General features: G+C 40.6%; 1 protein-coding gene across 6 annotated transcripts in view; it reads right to left on the bottom strand.

Moving 5' to 3' along the window:
* Positions 1-20,619, bottom strand: part of HTT (huntingtin) — a 204,258-nt gene that overhangs the window by 59,405 nt on the left and 124,234 nt on the right. For all 6 annotated transcript variants that reach the window (XM_006128262.4, XM_075930826.1, XM_006128263.4 and 3 more), the window contains 9 exons: positions 18,840-19,019; positions 11,868-12,044; positions 11,499-11,575; positions 6,717-6,855; positions 4,072-4,194; positions 2,560-2,773; positions 2,217-2,362; positions 1,195-1,372; positions 815-910 (listed from right to left, as the gene is read on the bottom strand). In XM_006128262.4, the coding sequence (XP_006128324.1) occupies positions 815-910; positions 1,195-1,372; positions 2,217-2,362; positions 2,560-2,773; positions 4,072-4,194; positions 6,717-6,855; positions 11,499-11,575; positions 11,868-12,044; positions 18,840-19,019 (1,330 nt within the window). The remainder of the gene's footprint in view (positions 1-814; positions 911-1,194; positions 1,373-2,216; positions 2,363-2,559; positions 2,774-4,071; positions 4,195-6,716; positions 6,856-11,498; positions 11,576-11,867; positions 12,045-18,839; positions 19,020-20,619) is intronic.

Consider the following 20,619-nt stretch of genomic DNA (forward strand, 5'->3'; position numbering starts at 1 on the left):
ACCAGCGGAGGTCAATTTTCAGCTCCTCTGCTCATCAACTCCAGGTTCTCTCCTGTGGTCCCTCAGGACCCAGCTGGGCTCCCTGGCACTGCCATTGGGCTCAGTTGCCAGCCCTGGACCACCAAGCCCTTATGCCCTGGCACCATGACTGGGCCCTGGGTTAGTCTTAGGCTCCACAGCCTGCTCTGGGCTCTCATATGTCTGGAACTCGGATCCAGTAACATCCTTCCAGAACAAAGATGTTGCCAGACCAGAGTGTCCCAGACCAGAGAGTTTCAACCTGTAGAGCCGTATTTCTCAACCAGTGGTATGAGTACCCTAAGGGGTACTTGAGAGAAATCTTTGGGGGGGGAGGGGGGGAGAGGAAGGGTACATCAACACAACTGAAATTTGGAGAAAACAGTATTTTTGTCTTAAGTTTTACAATGCTTTATTATTTCTGTACTTTATACAAAAATTTCATCGCCTGCCCTGCTACAATTAAGTTGTTTAAACAAATGTGTTGAAATGGTAAGAAAAAAATGTGTGTCTGAAAACTGTAGGACTGGGGGTACTTTTTTTTTTTTTTTTTTTTTTTTTAAAAGGAAGTACTTTATATAAAAAAAGGTTCAGAAAAAAAGGTTCAGAAACACTGCTGTAGAGAAATCCCAACTTCTTAACAGTGATACAAGCTTAACCACATGTTACCAAGAGTGAGAATTATTTGATAACCCTCAATTTTCTCTTGATTTAAAGTGGTAAAGAGGAAAATCTGGCAACTTTTCAACAAATTATGTAAAACTGCATATAAAGTAGAATTTCACTGTTTACTTACTTTGAGAATTTGAATCAACTTCATCCTCACTGACCCCTTTTGAAGTATTCTTTTTCCTTTCTGGACAAAGAAGCTGGTTTCCAGGTTCAATCGCAACTACATTAGATAAATACAGAGAACATTTTAAAAAGCCTATTGCAATTGTATTTCTCAATTTTAATCCTTTCCTAAAATTCACAATTATGCCAAAGTAGCACGCACTTGTATTGGCAAGATATCTGGCAAATTCAAAAAGTAAAAAAATATTTTCCATAGTAGAAATATATTTGTATACATCTGGTAAAGACAAAAATTCAAAGGACTGTTAAAATTCTGCATTTCTTCAAGATTCTTGGCATAGGATCAGAAGCATCTCCCATATTTGTGCAAATTGAACTCACCTGCTTCTATTATAAATCTGACACAATTAATTAGGGAACAAGCCTGTGTCACATACACCGCAGAAGCCAGCAAATTCCAGAGACCAGGATGTTGTAATGTTAGGCAGCAGCATTCCAAAACAGCTTGAAGATCTATACTTAGTGGAATCTGTTCATGTATTAAATGCCATGACAGTGCCTGCACAAGAAAAAGAAATATCAAATTGTCCTCTTATACAAATATATGGGCTCAAATTATTTTTATACAAATAATTACATATATTTACAGCTGCCAAGACTAGTAGGATTAATTTTTCTTATTACAGTATATTAGCATATTGATAGTTCAAAAAGTTCCAACCAGAAAAATAAGTTAAGCACTATACTGAGCAAACAACCACATTTATTCATCTTCCCAACAAGTCATACAGTGCCACTCTTCAAAATGCCAAGACCTCCCTGTCCTTACTATCTGCAAAAAGTCTTCCTTGGAGGGAAAAAAAGGCATTTTTTCTTGTTCCATATGCTCTGCTCAATTCCACCTGATGTGTATTCTATACTTAGACACAAAAGAGTAACCACTGAATGAACTAAACAACAGGCCTTGTCTCTCACAACCCGAGCATCAATCTAACCTAAGTGATTTCAACTACCTAAATAGCTGAAGTCAATGTACTTACTGCGGTGTCTTGTGCATAGTGAGGGTGCATGGTGAGGTTGACAAGGGCTGCTCTCCCATTGATGCCGGCAACTTCTCGTCCTGGTGCAGTACCAGCATCAATGGGAGAGCGCACAGAAAGATTTATTATGTTTAAGTAGACACGATAAAAATAGACAGCCAGTGGATTGCTCACTGCAAAGTCGATTGATGTCATAGTGGAGACAAGTGCAAATATTGGAAACTGATGTCTATACGTAAGCCTAGAACCCAAGAATGCTTCTAGACTTACACAACTCCCATTTACTCTTCAAAGTTAGTTAAAGGGATACAGAACATATTTGTAAACTTTCTGTTGCATCTTTTATTACTCTCACTCTCTTACCTCTAATGACATTACTACAAATTTGAGGATGTCACTTTCTTTGTCAGGTGGAATACAGAGAGATTCTGGTAATTTAGAGAGGAACGATAAATACTGAGCCAGTGCACGACAGAGTCTCATCGAAGTCTGATACATCATCCTGTCTCCTATAAAATAAAATGTCAGGGTGAAATCTAGAAGCTTGAAATAAAAACTATCATGGTTAACATTTTCTTTAACAGATAAATAAAATTTGGGCAAGGTATTTTACTTATGAGAATCTTTGATCCCATTAGAAAACTGACATCATGATAACATTGTTATACAGTATGATCAAGAGAAAAAGGCCATTATTTTGTATTACCAAAAATATCGCTTAGTTTGCTCCAATAGGCTGAAGTCTCAGTTGGCTGCAATGGCTGAAAAACCTGATGGATGGCAGGAAGTTCTTGGACAAAGGTAGACACGTGATCTAGAGTTACTCTACGGGCAGTTTCAAAGAGGTTGCTCTTCTGGTCTTCTGAGATTTCATTCATGCCAAGGCTTAAACAGGGAGCTAACAAGCTTAAATTAAACTCCTGAAATAATAAATGGTAGACAAAAGTTTAGAAAGAACGCATTTCCATAGAGAAAAGAAACTAAAGCATTTGGGTAATACTATGCAAATTAAAATGGAAGAACCATTGTGATTGCCACAGTTAAGGGTTGTGTTTGGTTTCACACTGAAAACTGAACTCCAACTTTACATTGTGTGGAAAATCTGTCCCAAATTATCTGCACCTAATCAGAATAAAACTAAAGATTTCTGTTGAGTTTTAACTTATGAGAAATTGGAAAGTAATCACTCTATAAATGGGAAGCTGAAACAGAGAGGTAAGTCAAAAAGTATCCGCTAATTTTGGGTGTCTAATTTGAAATGCCAGGACTTTATCTGAGAATTCCCATTGGCCAGGAGAGAGCTCCACAGCATGCAGCTTGAGCAGGATTTACCCATGCAGGGCATAGCTAGAACACAGTGAGCTGGGTAGTGATGACTGGAATGTGTTGTGGGCAGACCCACAAAGTATGCATCAGAAACCCCAAATGATTCCATGTTGGCTCCCAGGTGAGAAAGGGAGGGAGAGAAAGAGGGAGCGCACACGATGGGGGAAGAGATCAGAAAGAAGGTAGTAATTAAGACTAAGGTTTAGTCATGGGAATAGTACAATTATAGATATATCATGGGCAATACACAAAAGTTCACAGCCAGAAACCTGACCATGACTTGTACTATAAATACCTATGACTAAATCTTAGGTGCTCTGACGAGTTCTGGGGTGCTGGTGTTGCTGCTCTGTGGGTGGGGAGAAGGAGCTCAGGGGTGCTGCTGGTGTTGCTGCTCTGTGGGTGGGGAGAAGGAGCTCAGGGGTGCTGCTGCTGTTGTGGGGGGGAATGCCCTGGGGTGCCACTGATACTTCAGTGGGGAGGGGTGTTCTTTGCGCTGCTGGTGCTCATGGGGCAACCTGGGGCACAGTTGGTGTTTGAGATGGGGGAGGAAGGGTGATGAGACAGCCAGGGGCACTACAGCTGCTGCCAAAGTTATGGAGGTCCTGGAAAGTCATAGAACCCGTGACTTCTGTGATATACTTGCAGGCTTAATAATTAATCCATTTGACTATGCAGAGCACCAACGTGCTATTTTAGTAGTTCAAACTCAGTAAAATGCCAAAGTCAAACAGTATTAAGTAAAACTGAAAGAATTTTAATTCATTTTTTAACAATCTAACTTGGCCATTATTAGTAACATGAATGGAGAGACAGTTTTAAAAATTTTACAATTTTTAAAAAATATTTTAAGCAAGTGACATTTTAAATTCTCCTCTTTTCAAGAAATTACCTTATTGGTCATGAAGGAGTTCAATTCAGGCTGAGGTATCCTATTCACCAGCTCTGTACCTTCAAGCAGTGCAGAGTCAGACCTGACCCAGCACTGTGATCTGACTAGTGATACATACCAATCCTTCAAAAAAAAAAAAAAAAAAAAAAAAAAAAAATGAAATTTACTACATATTTACTTTTGGCAGAATTAGAAAATAGTCCAATTTTGTTCTACCCTCTAATTAGCACGCTAAACGATTATCCCTTTCCTAGTTCACAATTACTGGATTAACCATACCTACTTCTATCTGTGGAGACAAAGCTGTATATATTTTGATTTAAGCCCTGAATTTGGTTCCTCTAAGACAGTGATTCCCAAATGGTGTTCGGCGGAACCCTGGCGTTCTGCAAAGTGAAAATAAGGGTTCTGCAAGAAAATTCCATTACAATAACATTTTTTAAATAATATTTAAGTGTTTATTAATTTTACTAAAAACAATTTTCATTTGTTTGCGCCACGATAAGTGTCCCTGGGTAATGCCAGCTTAGCCAGAGAGTGGGAATGATGATGTCATTACTCAGTGCTGATGTCCATTTATTGGACTGTTATTAGGGGTTCCGCAAAATTCTTTTGAGTTTAAGAATGGCCAAATAAAATTGGGAAACACTGCTCTAAGAGACTAGTTGGCAAAACTTCCAAAGCATAAGAGGGCTAGTAAACAAAATAATCAAAACACAAAGCAAAAAAGAGTACATGAAGTTACTCAACAGACCCTCATCATAATAGACTAATTTCACAAAATTCATCTATTTTTTGGCAAGCGTTCTTATGCCAATCCAGAACTTCTGGAAAATAGCAAAGAGAGGGAAAAGATAGGTGCTAATAAACAGCATGTAACACATTAGGACCCTAAACCAGACTGGGTCACCCAGGTACCAATGTATAAAAAGACGACAAGCCATGTGAGAAAAAATTAGAATTATATGCAAAATTATATGCATTTTTTAACATTCAGAAAGAAAGCCCACACAATCAAACAGAAGATAGCTTTTACTTAGTAACGCTTAGTAAATGGAATATGGACCAAGTCCTAAGATGCCATGTTTCCCCATTATAAAATATCTAGGTATCTAGTGGGGTGAGGCTTCTGACCTGAGCGGAAAACTTGTGGAAAACTACAATTCGACCACCTCCCTAGGTAACCCATTCCAGCACTTCACCACCCACCCTCCTAATGAAATAGTTTTTTCCTAATATCCAACCTAGACCTCCCCCACTGCAAGTTGAGGCCATTGCTCCTTTCTTCGTCACTTGCCACCACTGAGACCAGCCAAGATCTATCCCTTTTTTAACCCAAGATCTAAACCCTTTTTCAGGTTTTTCTTCGTATCATCTGTCATTAGGTTGTCTTCCCCAATCAGTGTAAGTCCCACACTTCCTCTGATGTTCTTTTTGTTGCTAACATGCATGTAAAAACCCTTCTTGCTATTCTTCACATCCCTTGCTAGCTGAATCGCCAATTGCACTTTGGACTTCCTGATGATGCTCTGGCATCCTTAAGGAATATTTTGATACTCCTCTCTAGTCATTTGTCCAAGTGTCTACTTCTTGTAGGTTTCCGTTTTGCACTTAAGCTCACTAAAGATTTCCATGTTAAGCCAAGCTGGTTGCCTGCCATGTTAGCTGTTCTTTCTGCACATTGGGAAGGTATGCTCCTGTGCCTTCAATAAAGCTTCTTGTTCCAATTTACTACAAACCCAAGGGAAGATCGTTTAATTGGGAACCAAAGGAGTGTAGGATTGAGGTGTTCAGGAGGTGCCTGAGCTGATGGAACCAAGATCACTTCATTTTCCTCCTTTGCCTCTATAGTGGAGTCAAACTGCAGACATGAAGAATAGTTAGTAAGTAGACTTCTGTGCCACAAAGAGACGTGGAGCTGCACAGATGTCCCAATAGTAAGTGGATCAGATCTTGTTGAGTAGGATGCAGTTTTCGATAAGACCAAATCATGCTAGCCTCAAGGCTGCTAAAAAAACTCTTATAGGACATGAACACTCTAGGTTGACAGAAGACTGCAAAGAAAGAAGCAGATGGTAAACTAAAGCCTAAATAAGATATTGGCTGTTGGAAGCCAGAAATTTTGTGGGCATGTTAAACCAATGACTAAACTGGGAAATGATCTGAAGCAAAGAAGAACACCCGCAGAAAATAAGGTCTTCAGAAGTAAACAAGACTGTAAGACAGAGCAAAAGCACAGCTGAGGAGGTTGGAGAAGAGAGAGAAGGTATCTATAAGTCTCTTAAGGAACAAGTAAACAGTTCTGAAATAGCAAAGGAACACTGAATACAAAACAATCTTTTTCGCTGAGACATAATATGCATCTCCATCTATATTACAGGCCAGAAAAGTTGCAATTTTAAGAACTGCAAAAACAGGAGGTTTATCATAGCTTGATATAAATATATGTGCATATTATTTGGTTAGCTACAAAACTTAAGAATAGGTAGCTAACCTTTTATACCAGGTTATTCAGATTTGTAAACAGAAAAACAACTGGGAATTTTAAAAAGCTGCATTCACAGATATGTTTCACTAATGGAAAAGCTTGTTAGGAAAATACATTTGCTGTCTGATCTTATTAAATATTCTAAATATGGCCTTACTTTGTCTGGAATTATGTTCTCTAAGGCTGATTGGTTTTCCCCATCCAGTGGGTGTGTAGTAACCAAAGGCGAAGGGCTAGTTGTTTCTGGTGCTACTGTAAGGCGAAACCTGTCCAACAGCGAGTAAAGTCTTTGGTGTCTGAAAATAGATACACACTCATCAGAAAATTTGAATTTTAAAAGGAGAAAGATACAGAAATTACAGGTAAGGCACATATTCTATAAATACTTTCAACATATAATAATGTGCAAGAAAGATAATTACTAGTTCCACATGCCACAGACAGTGAATTTTTCAAGTTAGTTTTACATCAAGGAGAGAGAGAGACTTAATCCAAAATTTTAAATCACTACCTTCAAGCTAAATGGTCTTTAAAAGTTGATCAGGAGTAGAGAGAAGTATTTTATCCCAAAGTCATTATTTATTTTAGAAAAGTGGTTCTCAAGTATTTGTACTGGTGACTAGTGTTCCCTCTAAGCTACGCGGAAACACAGCTTCATAGGTGATTAATCAGCCCTGCCCAGTCAGTCAGTTCTGTTCTTGGAGCCCTGAGCCTGCTTATGACCCCTTTACACAGCAAGTGTCTAAGTGCAACCCCTCCCGCTTACACATTTTGTTATTAGGTTGATAATGTTACAGCCATCTGTTATCTCGACTAAGGAGGCCATCAGTGTGAGAATTGAATTTGTAGATGAATTGTAAAAGCTCTTTGTCTGGAACATCCGTTAAGAGAGGTTCAACCTGTACTACCCATTTGCTGAAGGAGGCAGGTCATTACATGGCTTTAGCTTAAAGAGACAAAATGGTCATTACTGGCTAACTGGGAAATCTACATGGTTCACCATCTCAGCCAGTATTCAAGTTTTAGGTTTGGTCTCAATTTATAAGTTAGAGCTGCCTCAAATAGGAGCTTTGGCAAGACAGAGAACAAAATGGTACTTGATAGACCAGACCGTTCAGGTGATCACCACTTTTTCTTCACGGGACAAAGAGAGGAAAAAAGGTAACGAATTTTTCATAACTACTGTTCTCTGAAATGTGGCACACATGCCCATTCCACTCCATATATGGTCACACCTCACACAATCACAAGAAATTTCCCCCTCACTGGTACCCACTGAAGCACCTTATGCATCTTCTGCTGCCATGCATCAGTGATGCAAGTAATTAAGGGTCCAACTGACCCCAAGGCCTCTCAGTTCCTTCTTCTGAAAACTCATGTAGAGGGGCAGAAGGGCAGGTTGCAGAAAGGACATAAGACATGTTAGTAACCATTTCTTCTTCAAGTGACTACACATGTGCATTCAATTCTTGGTGATTCCCAAGCAGCTAAATAGGTGAAAGAATCAGACTTCCATAAACACACAACCAGCTTGGTAGTACCATTTGACCAAGTTTAGCATCACCTCTTGAGTACTGGACAATGGTGTAATGAGAGGAAAAAGAGTACACTGATGACCAGGCTGCTGTTTTATAAATAGGCAGGATAGGGGTCTGTGCAAGGAATGACACTGAGGCTGCTTATGATGTTGGGGAGAAAGCAAGAAGCTAGCAAAATGGAGAAACCCTTTCATTATGTCTGCAATAGCCACCAACAGTTGGGTAAAACACCAAGATGGTTTGATCCTACTAATGATGTTAAATATTGACTAATTGAATAGTCTATGCATTGTGCATTGACTATTTGATTAGTCGATAGGCCGCTTCAACCCTAGGGCTGTTGCTACACTTCAAAGGCAAAAGCGCCACACGGAGCCTGGGATCAGCTGGGAACTCCTCCGTGGAGACCAGTCTCCTCTGGTGCTGCACCTTTGAAATGCCGCATGAAGCCTGGGGACACCCCAGCTGGCCCCAGGCTGCATGTAGTGTTTGAAAGCAGAAATACTATGTGGAGTCCGGGGTCTGGCCCAGGACTCCAAGTGGCACTGCTGCTTTGAAGTACCCTCTCCATTCCCTCCACACATACACACCCTGCTTGCTGCCCCTTTCTAATAGAGGTAGCAAGGGTTGGGGGAGTGACTAGTCCTTCACATCTCTAGGTCCTACCCATTGAGAATGCCAGTGTTCATCCCGCCTTCAATGAATATAGCTATTGGTCAACCCTATTTGCATGTGGTTTGAGGCAAAACCATGTAACTCAACTGATTTTTACAAAACAAAAGGAAAAGTGTACAGTGAGCAAAGATGATTGAAAACTTTAAATTCCAACTCATATCCATGAGTAGTGAAAAATAAATGAGAGATGAGTACGGTCACCCTGCTTTTTATATTCTCTATTGGAGGATGGAGAACACTCAGGGAGCATATATAAACTGCAAGAGATATTGCTGGACAGAAAATCCAAACTCAAGGGCATTAGGCATACACATAACAATGGAATACATGTGGACAAGAACTCAAAGAAGAATTGTGGGATATTTTTTGGGGGAGGGGAGGGGAAATTTGCTTTGTTAATAACACAGGGGAGACATTTATCTGCATTAGAACTAAACACTGTTTTCTTTACAGAGGTATTTACGTTGTTCAGTGAAAGAGAATGAACTAAAACTGCTGATAAGCAGTGTCAAGGCTCTGAACTTAAGAACATTCTGTAGTGTTCCATATGGAATTTGAAGACTATTACAATTCAAACAGAGCTTCAAATTACCAGAGCTTTTAATAATTTTTATAACAAGTTTAAATGCTTAGTTCTTCTGATACATTCCACCCCCAAAATAAGTAGAAACTAGTTTATATTTTACTTGTTAATGCTCTGAATGCTACAGAAGGCATGCTCAAGCAATACAAAAAAGGCATAGCTTATGGTGTGTTGCAGCAAGAGATCAAACTTGTCTTATCTGCCAAGCAGATAATTTTTCTGGCATACACTTTGTTTCCATAGGAAGAAATTCAGAAACTGTCTCCAAACGTGCCCGGATACTCTTGACTGACACTGACACTGACACACACGACAGAAAGCACATAATTGACAATACTGGTCATGAGTCTTACAAAATTTCTGAAGATTCAACTTAGATATTTTTTGCTTTTACTATTACTTTATTAATAATAAAGTATACATCACAAGCCATGTTGGGAGCTGTATTATGGAACAAGTCTTGTTAAATAAGCTTATCTCAATACAAGCAAGAGATAACAATATTACATTCTTTTTAGCAAACCATTTTATAGTCCTCAGCCTTAGCTACCTTCCTCCCCGCCACCTCTTTCCCCCAGGATACAATAAACCACTACTGAAGGCAACAGGGTATTCTTAACCAACAATCATGAGGAGCCATATCAATCAGGCTCCTGATACTTACAAAGCTGTACCCAAATAAACAATACTAACAATGTGAATCCTTCTACACAAGCAAGATTAAACTGTTCAATGTAGGTAGGAGACTAGTGTGCTCATGTGATAAAATGATCTGGATTTTCTCTGATCTATTTGTCTTCCAAATTCTCTATGAAAATTAAAATCACTATTACGAATTTAGTCTTTCCAAGGGACTGATTTACTGAAGGTTGGGGATTGCATCAACCCTATATTATAGCAGGCCAGCAGAAAATATCCTTGGAGACCTGCAGGTTTTGCTGTTTTAAATTGAATCTAAACTAAAAATTTTACTCTGTCAAGGCATATGGTTATGCCTAAGAAAACTACAATATGGTTTCAATCTTGCAGTACAAAGAGGGCTTTATCATATTTTAATTACGTATTCAAGGCATGGCAAATCTTTGTATGCCTCCACCTATACAGACTGTGATGGCGTTTTCTGGGTGCGAGCACCTCACCCCTTCTCCCCCCAGCCGATCCTGGCCCTAGTCTGGGGAGGGGGCGGGGCCCAGCGTACCCACCACCTCAATTGGACTCTTTGGTCGCCCCACCCGGGGTCTTGGTAGTAGTGTCTAGTTGCGGGGGGAGATCACCCCTCAGCTCCCTGAGGGACTGAGGGGGCTCGGCGACCCCTTCGTCGGTCTTTCCTGCTCCTCGACTTGGCGGAGTAGGAGAGGGTTGTGAAGGGGAAGGGGAGTGGGGGACCCGGGCCCTCCCTCACCTCCGGGTCCCAGCCCGAGGCCCTAAGCGGAGATCAGTGACCGTTTGTCGCCCTCCACGGCGGACGGGGCTGCGGCCCTCAACTCGTCCGCCCACGGGCGCCAAAAGGGTCCCGCCTCGGGCTCCTTCCACTCCCCGCTGACCTGTCCCGCTGGCGGAACAAGCCCAGGGTCACTCACCACGCCCGAGTCGTCGGGCCCGTCCCAGGGCGAGCCGCCAGCTGCCGAGTCCGTCTCTCCGGGTTGCCCCGAGGGCTGGGGGTTTGGTGCTCCTGGACGCCAGGGCGCCCGCCGTTGCGCTCTCCCCCCCCTCTTGCCGGGACGTCCCCGGCTGTTATAGTCGCCGGGGGATGACGTCGGAGTGGTTAGCTCCGCCCCCCCCCCCCCGGCGCGACCCCCTTCCCGGGTGTCCCGGCGCGCTCCCGGGTGCCCGGCTGGAGTGTCAATCGGGGCGGCAGGGGCCGGCCGCTCGCGCTCGGCCCCGCCTCCTGCTCCCCGCTCCTGTCGGCGCTGCGGGGCGTCCGGTCCCCAGCGCCGCCGCCTTGGTGTGCTCGGCAGCCGCTTTTCCCCTCACGGGGGGGGGGGGGGGGGGGGGGGGTGTTCCCCCGCGGGGCCAAGTGCGGACCCCACCGGGTCCGTCACACAGACATCTAAAAAGCACTGTAAAATCATTAAAAACATGCATGGTTTGCATTTTTTACATACAATGTTACGATCACAGTGACTTAATACTAATATTTTACCTTGGTGCTAATCCACGGTTTTGAAGATATTCCTGAATTCTATCCAGTTCTTCAACTGGCAACTGAGAAACGCTGTTCTGTAGAAAACAGTGACAAAACAACTGGTATGAGGCACAACATGAATAAAACATATATGCATATGTTTTTTTTAACAGACCAAGAGCAAGGAAATAACATTAAACAATATAAAGACTGTAACACAACATGAAATTTAACCACTTAGACGTGCATGCTAAACAGTGATATTGTTTTTCATTCATCACTAAACATCATTGTCAAGTTAACTAAAGCGTACTTTAACATAAATCACATTCAATTATCTGCTAGCAACCCTAATTGAGTGACTAATATATTTACTTTTATTCCTACCTGCAGAGTTGCAGCCAAAAGCATTTCTACTCGACGACAGGCAAGTGTGTCAACCATACGAGCCAGCACACGGAATGGGGTACACAAAAGCTTGTCCACATACAATATTAACACAGCACCAGACTGGCTGAGATGAATACCCTCTAAGCACTGCAGGGTCTTCTTTAGTGTTGTTGGCTAAACATTACAAAAAAAACAACCATGTGTTACATTTTTTTCCTCATCTTATTTTGTAAGTACTATAGCACAGTAAAATATAAAAGATGTTGGAACAATAGATGGACAGTGCTACACAATGCCTAAGTGCTTACAGGATAAAAGAATGATGATGCCAAAGAGAGTATAGCATTACTAACTGAATGTCATGTAAAATTTACTATTTAAACAGGTCTGAAGGCAAAGGAAGTGCAGAAAAGGATTTGGTGAACAGTAACTGGGATGCTATTCAATTATGCAAAGCAGACAGAAAGAAGACATGAAGTCTGAAGTGATGAATGAATATATTGAGATTACAGGTGGCATAGAATTTAGGGAGCAAGATTTGGTGTCATTATAGGAGAAAGGGAAGAGAGGATCTTGGGCAGAATTAGAGAGCTTTGAAAGTGACAGCATGAATTTAAGATGAAAAGGAAATGAAACAGACTTTAAAAGGAGCACAGAGAAGGTGAAAACAACATCTGCAGAATTTTCCAATATGGGATTAAAAAAACCACACACACACACACACACAAGATTGTTAAGAACAGAAGGGATACTTCAGCACTTGGATGAGGGAGTGCAGAAAGGGAGGAGACAGTGTTCAATGGCATTTATTTTAATTTTCAAAGAGTTTGTGAAAAATCTAGTAAAACAGCTCGTAAAACTCATAGACTCATAGACTTTAAGGTCAGAAGGGACCATTATGATCATCTAGTCTGACCCCCTGCACAGTGCAGGCCACAAAATCTCACCCACCCCTCTCAGAATAATCCTCTCACTTACATCTCAGATATTGACGCCTTCAAATACTTTGAAGACCCCAAGATGCAGAGAATCCTCCAGCTGTGATCTGTACCCCATGCTACAGAGGAAGGCGAAAAACCTCCAGGGCCTCTGCCAATCTACCCTAGAGGAAAATTCCTTCCCGACCCCAAATATGGCGATCAGCTAAACCCTGAGCATGTGGGCAAGACTCATCAGCCAGACACCCAGAAAGTTCTCTATAGTAACTCTTATCATCCCTCCATTGACCTATTCCCACTGATAATGAATGGACAATTAGTTACCAAGATCATGTTATTTCATCAAACCATCCCCTTCATAAACCCATCTAGTTTAATCTTGAAACCAGATAGATCTTTTGCCCCCACTACTTCCCTTGGAAGGCCATTCCAGAACCTCACTCCTCTAATGGTTGGAAACCTTTGTCTAATCTCAAGTCTAAACTTCCTACTAGCCACCTTATATCCATTTGTTCTTGTGTCCACATTGGTATTAAGCTTAAATAATTCCTCTCCCTCCTTGGTATTTATCCCTCTAATATATTTAAAAAGTGCAATCATGTCCCCCCTCAGCCTTCTTTTGGTTAAGGTAAACAAGCCAAGCTCCTTGAGTCTCCTTTCATAAGACAGGTTTTCCATTCCTCGGATCATCCTAGTGGCCCTTCTTTGTACCTGTTCCAGTTTGAATACATTCTTCTTAAACATGGGAGACCAGAACTGCACACAGTATTCCAAATGGGGTCTCACCAATGCCTTATATAATGGCACTAACACCTCCTTATCCCTACTGGAAATACCTTGCCTAATACATCCCAAGATCGTATTAGCCTTTTTCACGGCCATGTCACAATGGCGGCTCATAGTCATTCTATAATCAACCAGGACTCCGAGGTCCTTCTCCTCCTCCGTTACTTCCAACTGATGTGTCCCCAGCTTATAACTAAAATTCTTGTTATTAATCCCTAAATGCATAACCTTACACTTCTCACTATTAAATTTCATCCTATTGCTATCACTCCAATTTACAAGATCATCCAGATCTTCCTGTATGATATCCCGATCCTTTTCTGAATTGGCAATAGCTCCCAACTTTGTGTCATCCGCAAATTTTATTAGGACACTTCCACTTTTGGTGCCAAGATCAGCAATAAAAAGATTAAATAAAATTGGCCCCAAAACTGATCCCTGAGGAACTCCGCTAGTAACCTTCCTCCAACCTGACAGTTTACCTTTCAATATGACCAGCTGTAGTCTCCCCTTTAACCAGTTGCTTATCCACCTCTCAACTTTCATATTAATCCCTATCTTTTCCAATTTAACCAATAATTCCCCATGTGGTACTGTATCAAATGCCTTACTAAAGTTGAGGTAGATTAGATCCACTGCATTTCCTTTATCTAAAAAATCTGTTACTTTCTCAAAAAAGGAGATCAGGTTGGTTTGGCACGATCTACCTTTTGTAAAGCCATGTTGTAATTTGTCCCAATTGCCATTAGCCTCAATGTCTCTAACTACTTTCTCCTTCAAAATTTTTTCCAGGATTTTACATACTACAGATGTCAAACTAACAGGCCTATAGTTACCCGGGTCGCTTTTTTCCCCTTTCTTAAAAATTGGAACTATATTAGATTATCCTTAACCTCCACTCCATCCTTAGTAATTAGCGGTCCTACTTCTTTTTTTGTTTTTTTCCTATTTATATGGCTATAAAACCTTTTACTATTAGTTTTAATTCCCTTTGCAAGGTCCAACTCTACCTGACTTTTAGCCTTTCTCACTTTGTCCCTACATGCTCTAACCTCAATAAGGTAGCTTTCTTTACTGATTCCTCCCATTTTCCACTCCTCATATGCTTTCTGCTTTTTCCTAATCACCTCTCTGAGATGCTTGCTCATCCAACTTGGTCTAACACACCTGCCTATAATTTTTTTCCCTTTTCTAGGGATACAGGCTTCTGACAGCTTCTGCAACTTTAACTTAAAATAATTCCAGGCCTCCTCCACTTTAAAATCCATAATTTCTTTAGACCAATCAACTTCCCTAACTAATTTCCTTAATTTACTAAAGTTAGCCCTTTTGAAATCAAAAACCCTAGTCTCAGATTTATTTTTGTTTATCCTTCCATTTAATTTGAACTGAATTAGCTCATGATCACTCGAGCCAAGGTTGTCTCCTACAACCATTTCATCTATGAGCTCCTCGCTACTCACCAAAACCAAATCTATAATAGCATCCCCCCTTGTTGGTTCAGCAACTACTTGATGAAGGAATTCATCAGCTATCACATCTAGGAAAATCTGAGCCCTATTATTATTACTAGCACTTGTTCTCCAGTCTACATCTGGAAAGTTGAAATATCCCATGATTACGCAGTTTCCATGAGTATTTACTTCATTAAAAACATTAAAGAGGTCTCTATCCATATCCAAATTGGATCCTGGTGGTCTATAACACACCCCAAGCACTATCCCAGGGGAGGATCTGATAGTTTTCTTCCCCAATGTGATTTTTGCCCAAACAGACTCTGTTTTCTCCATTCCATCACTTTTTATTTCTTTACAATCTACCTCATCTTTGATATACAATGCGACTCCACCACTCTTACCCTTATTTCGGTCTTTCCTAAACAGCACATACCCTTCAGTACCTGTACTCCAGTCATGCCTAGTATTCCACCATGTTTCTGTTATTCCTATAATATCTGGTTTCACTTGCTGGACCAATAGCTCTAGTTCCTCCTTTTTGTTACCTAGGCTCCTCGCATTGGTGTACAAACATCTTAATTTTTGCTGTTTGGCCTCATTCACATTCTTTACCCAATTTGGCACGGACGTTATACCTCCAATATGACCTATTAGACTAGTATCCACCCCACCCTTCCTCATGTTCATTCTCCTACCCCCAGCTATATCCTTTCTTACTTCGTTTTCCTCCCTCTCAGTGTTAAAATCTGGTGTAGAGATTACCTGGGCATCTCCCAACCGTCTCCCCCAAATTCCTAGTTTAAAGCTCTCTTAATCAGTTGAGCCAGCCTCCATCCTAGAAGTTTATTTCCCTCCCTACTTAGCTGAAGTCCATCCCTAGAGAACAGTCCTCTGTCCATAAATGCCTCCCAGTGACCATACATCCCAAAGCCCTCCTTATAGCACCACTGCCTAAGCCATCTATTGATCATCATAATCGTGTCACATCTTAGTTGCCCTTCTCTAGAAACAGGCAGAATCCCACTAAAGATCACCTGAGCCTCAATTTGCTTGAGCATCCTCCCCAGCCTAGCATAGTCTCCCTTAATTTGTTCCAGCGAGAAGCTAGCCGTATCATTTGTTCCTACATGAAGGATGATCAACGGATTCCTTCCTGCTCCCTTAATAATCCTCTTCAACCTCAGATCCACATCTCTTATCTTAGCACCTGGCAGACAGCACACTCTTCTATTCTCTGGATCAGCTCTGGTAACAGGCCTATCTATTCTTCTCAATAAGGAGTCCCCAATCACATAGACCTGTCTTTTCCTAGTGACAGTGAAATTCTCTGGTCTATCTCTAGCTTCCTCTGGCTGCAAGTCCTTGCCATTCCTATTTTCCCTTGTAATCCTCTCTAACCCATCCTGTATCCTCCTAATGCTCATTATTGGTGTTGTCTCCATTAAGTCTTCCCCTTTATCTATGGGACTAGCTACTCTTCTCTTCTTCCTCACCCTTCCATCTTCATTATCTACATGCTGTACCCCTTCTTCATTCTCCAGCTCCACATACCTGTTCTAAAGCACTGCTGTCACCAACCTTCATTTTTAAAAGAGAAACGGAAGTGAATTAAAATAATTAAAAAAATAAGTTTAGTATTGTTTTCTTCCCCAAGTCTTTCCCTGCTTATGACTTCAAGGAGCGACTCTCAGAAATCTTCATGGAGATCGCACAGCCCATTAAGTGCAGGATTAGGGAAGAGGACACACACCTCTCTTTTATCACTCTTTAATCTTGTTAGGGTCAACATGGAGATATACTGAATCTTATCTACTAATTTCCAAACATCTGTACACAGCCATTGAAGGCAAAGATCCTGCAAAAATGTGACCATGGACTTAATTAGCATGTCAGAACTTCATTTATTGAGATAATGCATAGAAAGGAAGTAATGTAGACTGACTGGCCCCAGTGTCACAAATCACGGATACTATGAATGGTTAGCATGAATGAATCAACAGTAAGTGAGCTGAAGACAGGCTACACTGAGGTACAGGCAAGAGCCCCGAAGGATTATGGACTTGTTTACAACTTTAAGAAAAGAACTGCGTGAAATAAAAACTGTGTATGTGCGCTGAGGCAGCATTTCCAGCATTTGCAGATAAGAAAAAAAAAAGTAACAAGGAAAGAATTTAACCAAGGACAGACCATTGTTTCTTACTCCTGGTGAGAAACAAAATTGGGTGGTGCAAAAACCGGGTGTTTCTGGACTGGTCGTGGATACATCTGTAAGAAGGTGGTGTCACTAACGGACATCACCCCACTTGGACTGTGTGCAACCAGTGGATGCATCCCATCGGACTGCTGAGGGGATATATACACCACACTATTTTGTCCCAGGAATTGGAGTCCATCGATTCAGCGTATTAGGGTGATGTGCACGTTGGACTTCCGCCTCAACCAAATTAACCAACATTACCTGGGGTCTGGCCAGCACACACGAGAGAGAGACAGAGAGACAGAGAGTACGTGTGTTAAATTGGATTAAGAATTAGGCCTCTAAATTGGGTTAAGAATTAGATTTAAATTGTTAAGTATTCCATTTAATTATTGCTTTTAATGCCTTTTTATGCTTGCAATGTCTTTTAATGTCTTTCACGGTTTGTTTTAATTGTTTAAGTACTAAATATACATATACATATAGAGCTTTTAAAATTTCCTCCTGAATTGCTTCCAATAAACTTGTCAACGGTATAATCTCTCTACTATGGATCTCTTGTTCTGTGAGACGGTTACAATACATGGTTAGGAGCTCTGTTTGCTTGGCTTGATCACCCAGGCAACAGCAGAGCCCTCTTGTGACACCAGCTGAATTTATAGGAGTGGCAGTTGGGCAAAATAAAATATACTCAAATTATTATATAAACATGGTTGCTTTTTGAAGTGAATGTTCCCTTTTTAACTGTTTGTTTTCAACTCAGGAGTATGATTTTTAGCAAATAAAGCAGTATCAGTATAGAGGCTCCTACGAAAAAACAAGATCCATATTGTATTTGATTAATCTGTAACGGCACCTGACGGGGCATGTTTGCATCCTGTGGGGGCAATAGAAAGGCTATGAAGATGAAATATTGAGTTTGTGAATGAAGAGGCTTAGGATCATAAATTATTTTCCCTCCAAAGGGTTATAAGCATATGGGGAAATGGGGACAAAGTTTTTGGTTATCCAATATCTAAAGTTCTAAAGTGTATTTAGTAGTTAGTATTTTCTTGTAAGCACTTTGGGGAGAGATCACATCTACCTACCTGTGTGTCTAAGCAGCACTAAAGACAATGTAGTTCAGATGCCAAGAGTTGTCTTTGGCACTAGGGATATTAAGGACTAGTCAACTATCCAATAAACACTTGCTTATCAGATAATCGACAAGTCGCTTCCCCCTGCTGCCTCTATCAGATAGACACATCAAGGGGAGAAAAAAGAGGGTACTTCAAAGTGGCAGCACTGCACAGAGCCCGGGTCTCTGTGTGGCATTACTGCTTTGAAACATCGTGGTGGCATTTCAAAGGGGCAGCGCCACCCTATCGACTAATTGAATAGTTAAAGCAAAAATTTATCAACTATCTGATTAGTGAATTACACGCTACTTAACATCCTTACTTGGCACCAGTGTATGACATATAGTAAGTTATGTACCAAGACCGCATTTGGTGCTATAAAAAGACACATGAAAAAGCATTACAAGTGTTTCCAAATATAATTAACAAGAAATGTCTAAATTACATCATTATAAAGCTCAAGTCAAACTTACAGTTGCAAGGTTCTCACACCGAGATTGTATAGCCTGGATGAAAAGGCCACTGGCTGCAGAATTCCTATGAACAGCACTAATAAAGTCTTGTACTGGAGGCTCATGAGACAGATTAATTAGATCTTGAACATGATTCACTATAAGCCATGTCAAGTGTTCTGAATCATGTAGATTTTGACACTATGGAAAAAAGTAAAATAATTCTAATATTTCCATATTACTACCCATGTAAGCATTTCAATATTAAAAGAATAGCAGAAACAATCCAATATTATTTATATACGATTAAAAGCAAATAATTTTTCATGTGGGACTTTGTATCACATTAGGTTAAAAACATTCTGTTTACAAGTGTGTATATTTTAATTTCTTTTCACGTTTTTATTACCATGATCATTTACATAATGACCAAATTTTTCTTTTAACTTCATTTTATCCTGTAGCTAATCCATCTTAAATTATAATCCTCTATTTGCAACAAATTGCTTCAAATTCCATGATGTCATAATCATGAAGACAATGAATTCTGATAGAGTTCTTTCCAGTTGTTCTAATACAATCAGACCCTGCTTTTCTGCAACAGTTCTGTAATAATGAATAATAGATACACATTCAATATGTCAGAATTGTTTCTACAAAGTCTCAATGTCTGTCTGTAGTTTGTTTCCTTTTAAAATGTACACCCTATCTCTTTCATTGTAGCTGAGCTAGTTATACCTTCAACAGGATACATCTATACTATAACAAAAAAAAAAAAATTTAAAAACCCAATAGTCTGGTAGCACCTTAGGGTATGTCTAGACCACATCCCTCTGTCACCAGAGGGATGTAAATTAGACATACTGAAATTGCTAATGAAGTGGGGATTTAAATATCCCGCGTTTCATTAGAATAAAAATGGCTGCCACCGCAGCACTTTGCCAGCAAAAAGCAGCAGTCTAGACAGGGATCGGTTGACAAGGAAAGCCTTTTCCGACCGATCCCTTATGCCTCATACAGTGAGGTTTACAGGATCAGTCAGAAAAGGCTTTCCTTGTCGACTGATCCCCGTCTAGAGACTGCTGCTTTTTGCCGGCAAAGTGCCGTGTCGGCAAAAAGCAGCAGCCATTTTTATTCTAATGAAGCACAAGATATTTAAATCCCCACTTCATTAGCAATTTCAGTATGTCTAATTTACATCCCTCTGGTGACAGAGGGATGTAGTCTAGACATACCCTTAGAGACTGACCAAAAAAAATATATAAATAGTATCATGCACTTTCACACATGCACAACCCACTTCTTCAGACAAGTATGGAAGAAGTCATCTGAAGGAGGTGGTTATGCCCACAAAAGTGCATGAAACTATATATTTTTTGGTTAATCTCTAAAGTGCTATAAGACCATTGTTTAAGTTTTTTTTGTTTTTGTTTTTTAAAGTTACAGACTAACATGGCTACACTGCAACAGAAAGCTTCCTTAAGCTATACAACTCCAGCTATGTAAACAACATAGCTGGAGTCGACATACTTTAAGTCAAGTTACTGTAGGTTCTAAACTGTGCGGAGTTGATGAGAGAAACTCTGCCATCAACTTGCCTTACTCTTCTAATTCAGGGTGGAGTAACAGGGTCTACAGGAGAGCAATCGGCGATCAATTTGACAGATCTTAACTAGGTTTGCTCAATTGACCACCACATGATTGATCTAAGAGCATTGATCCAGGTTGTAGTGTAGATGCAGCCTTAATATTGCTCACTTGAGGCAAAACAATCTTCTGCAAAGTGTGTACTAATATCAGT

The sequence above is a fragment of the Pelodiscus sinensis genome, chromosome 5 (genome assembly GCF_049634645.1).
Source record: "Pelodiscus sinensis isolate JC-2024 chromosome 5, ASM4963464v1, whole genome shotgun sequence".
In the NCBI taxonomy this organism is placed as follows: domain Eukaryota; kingdom Metazoa; phylum Chordata; order Testudines; family Trionychidae; genus Pelodiscus; species Pelodiscus sinensis.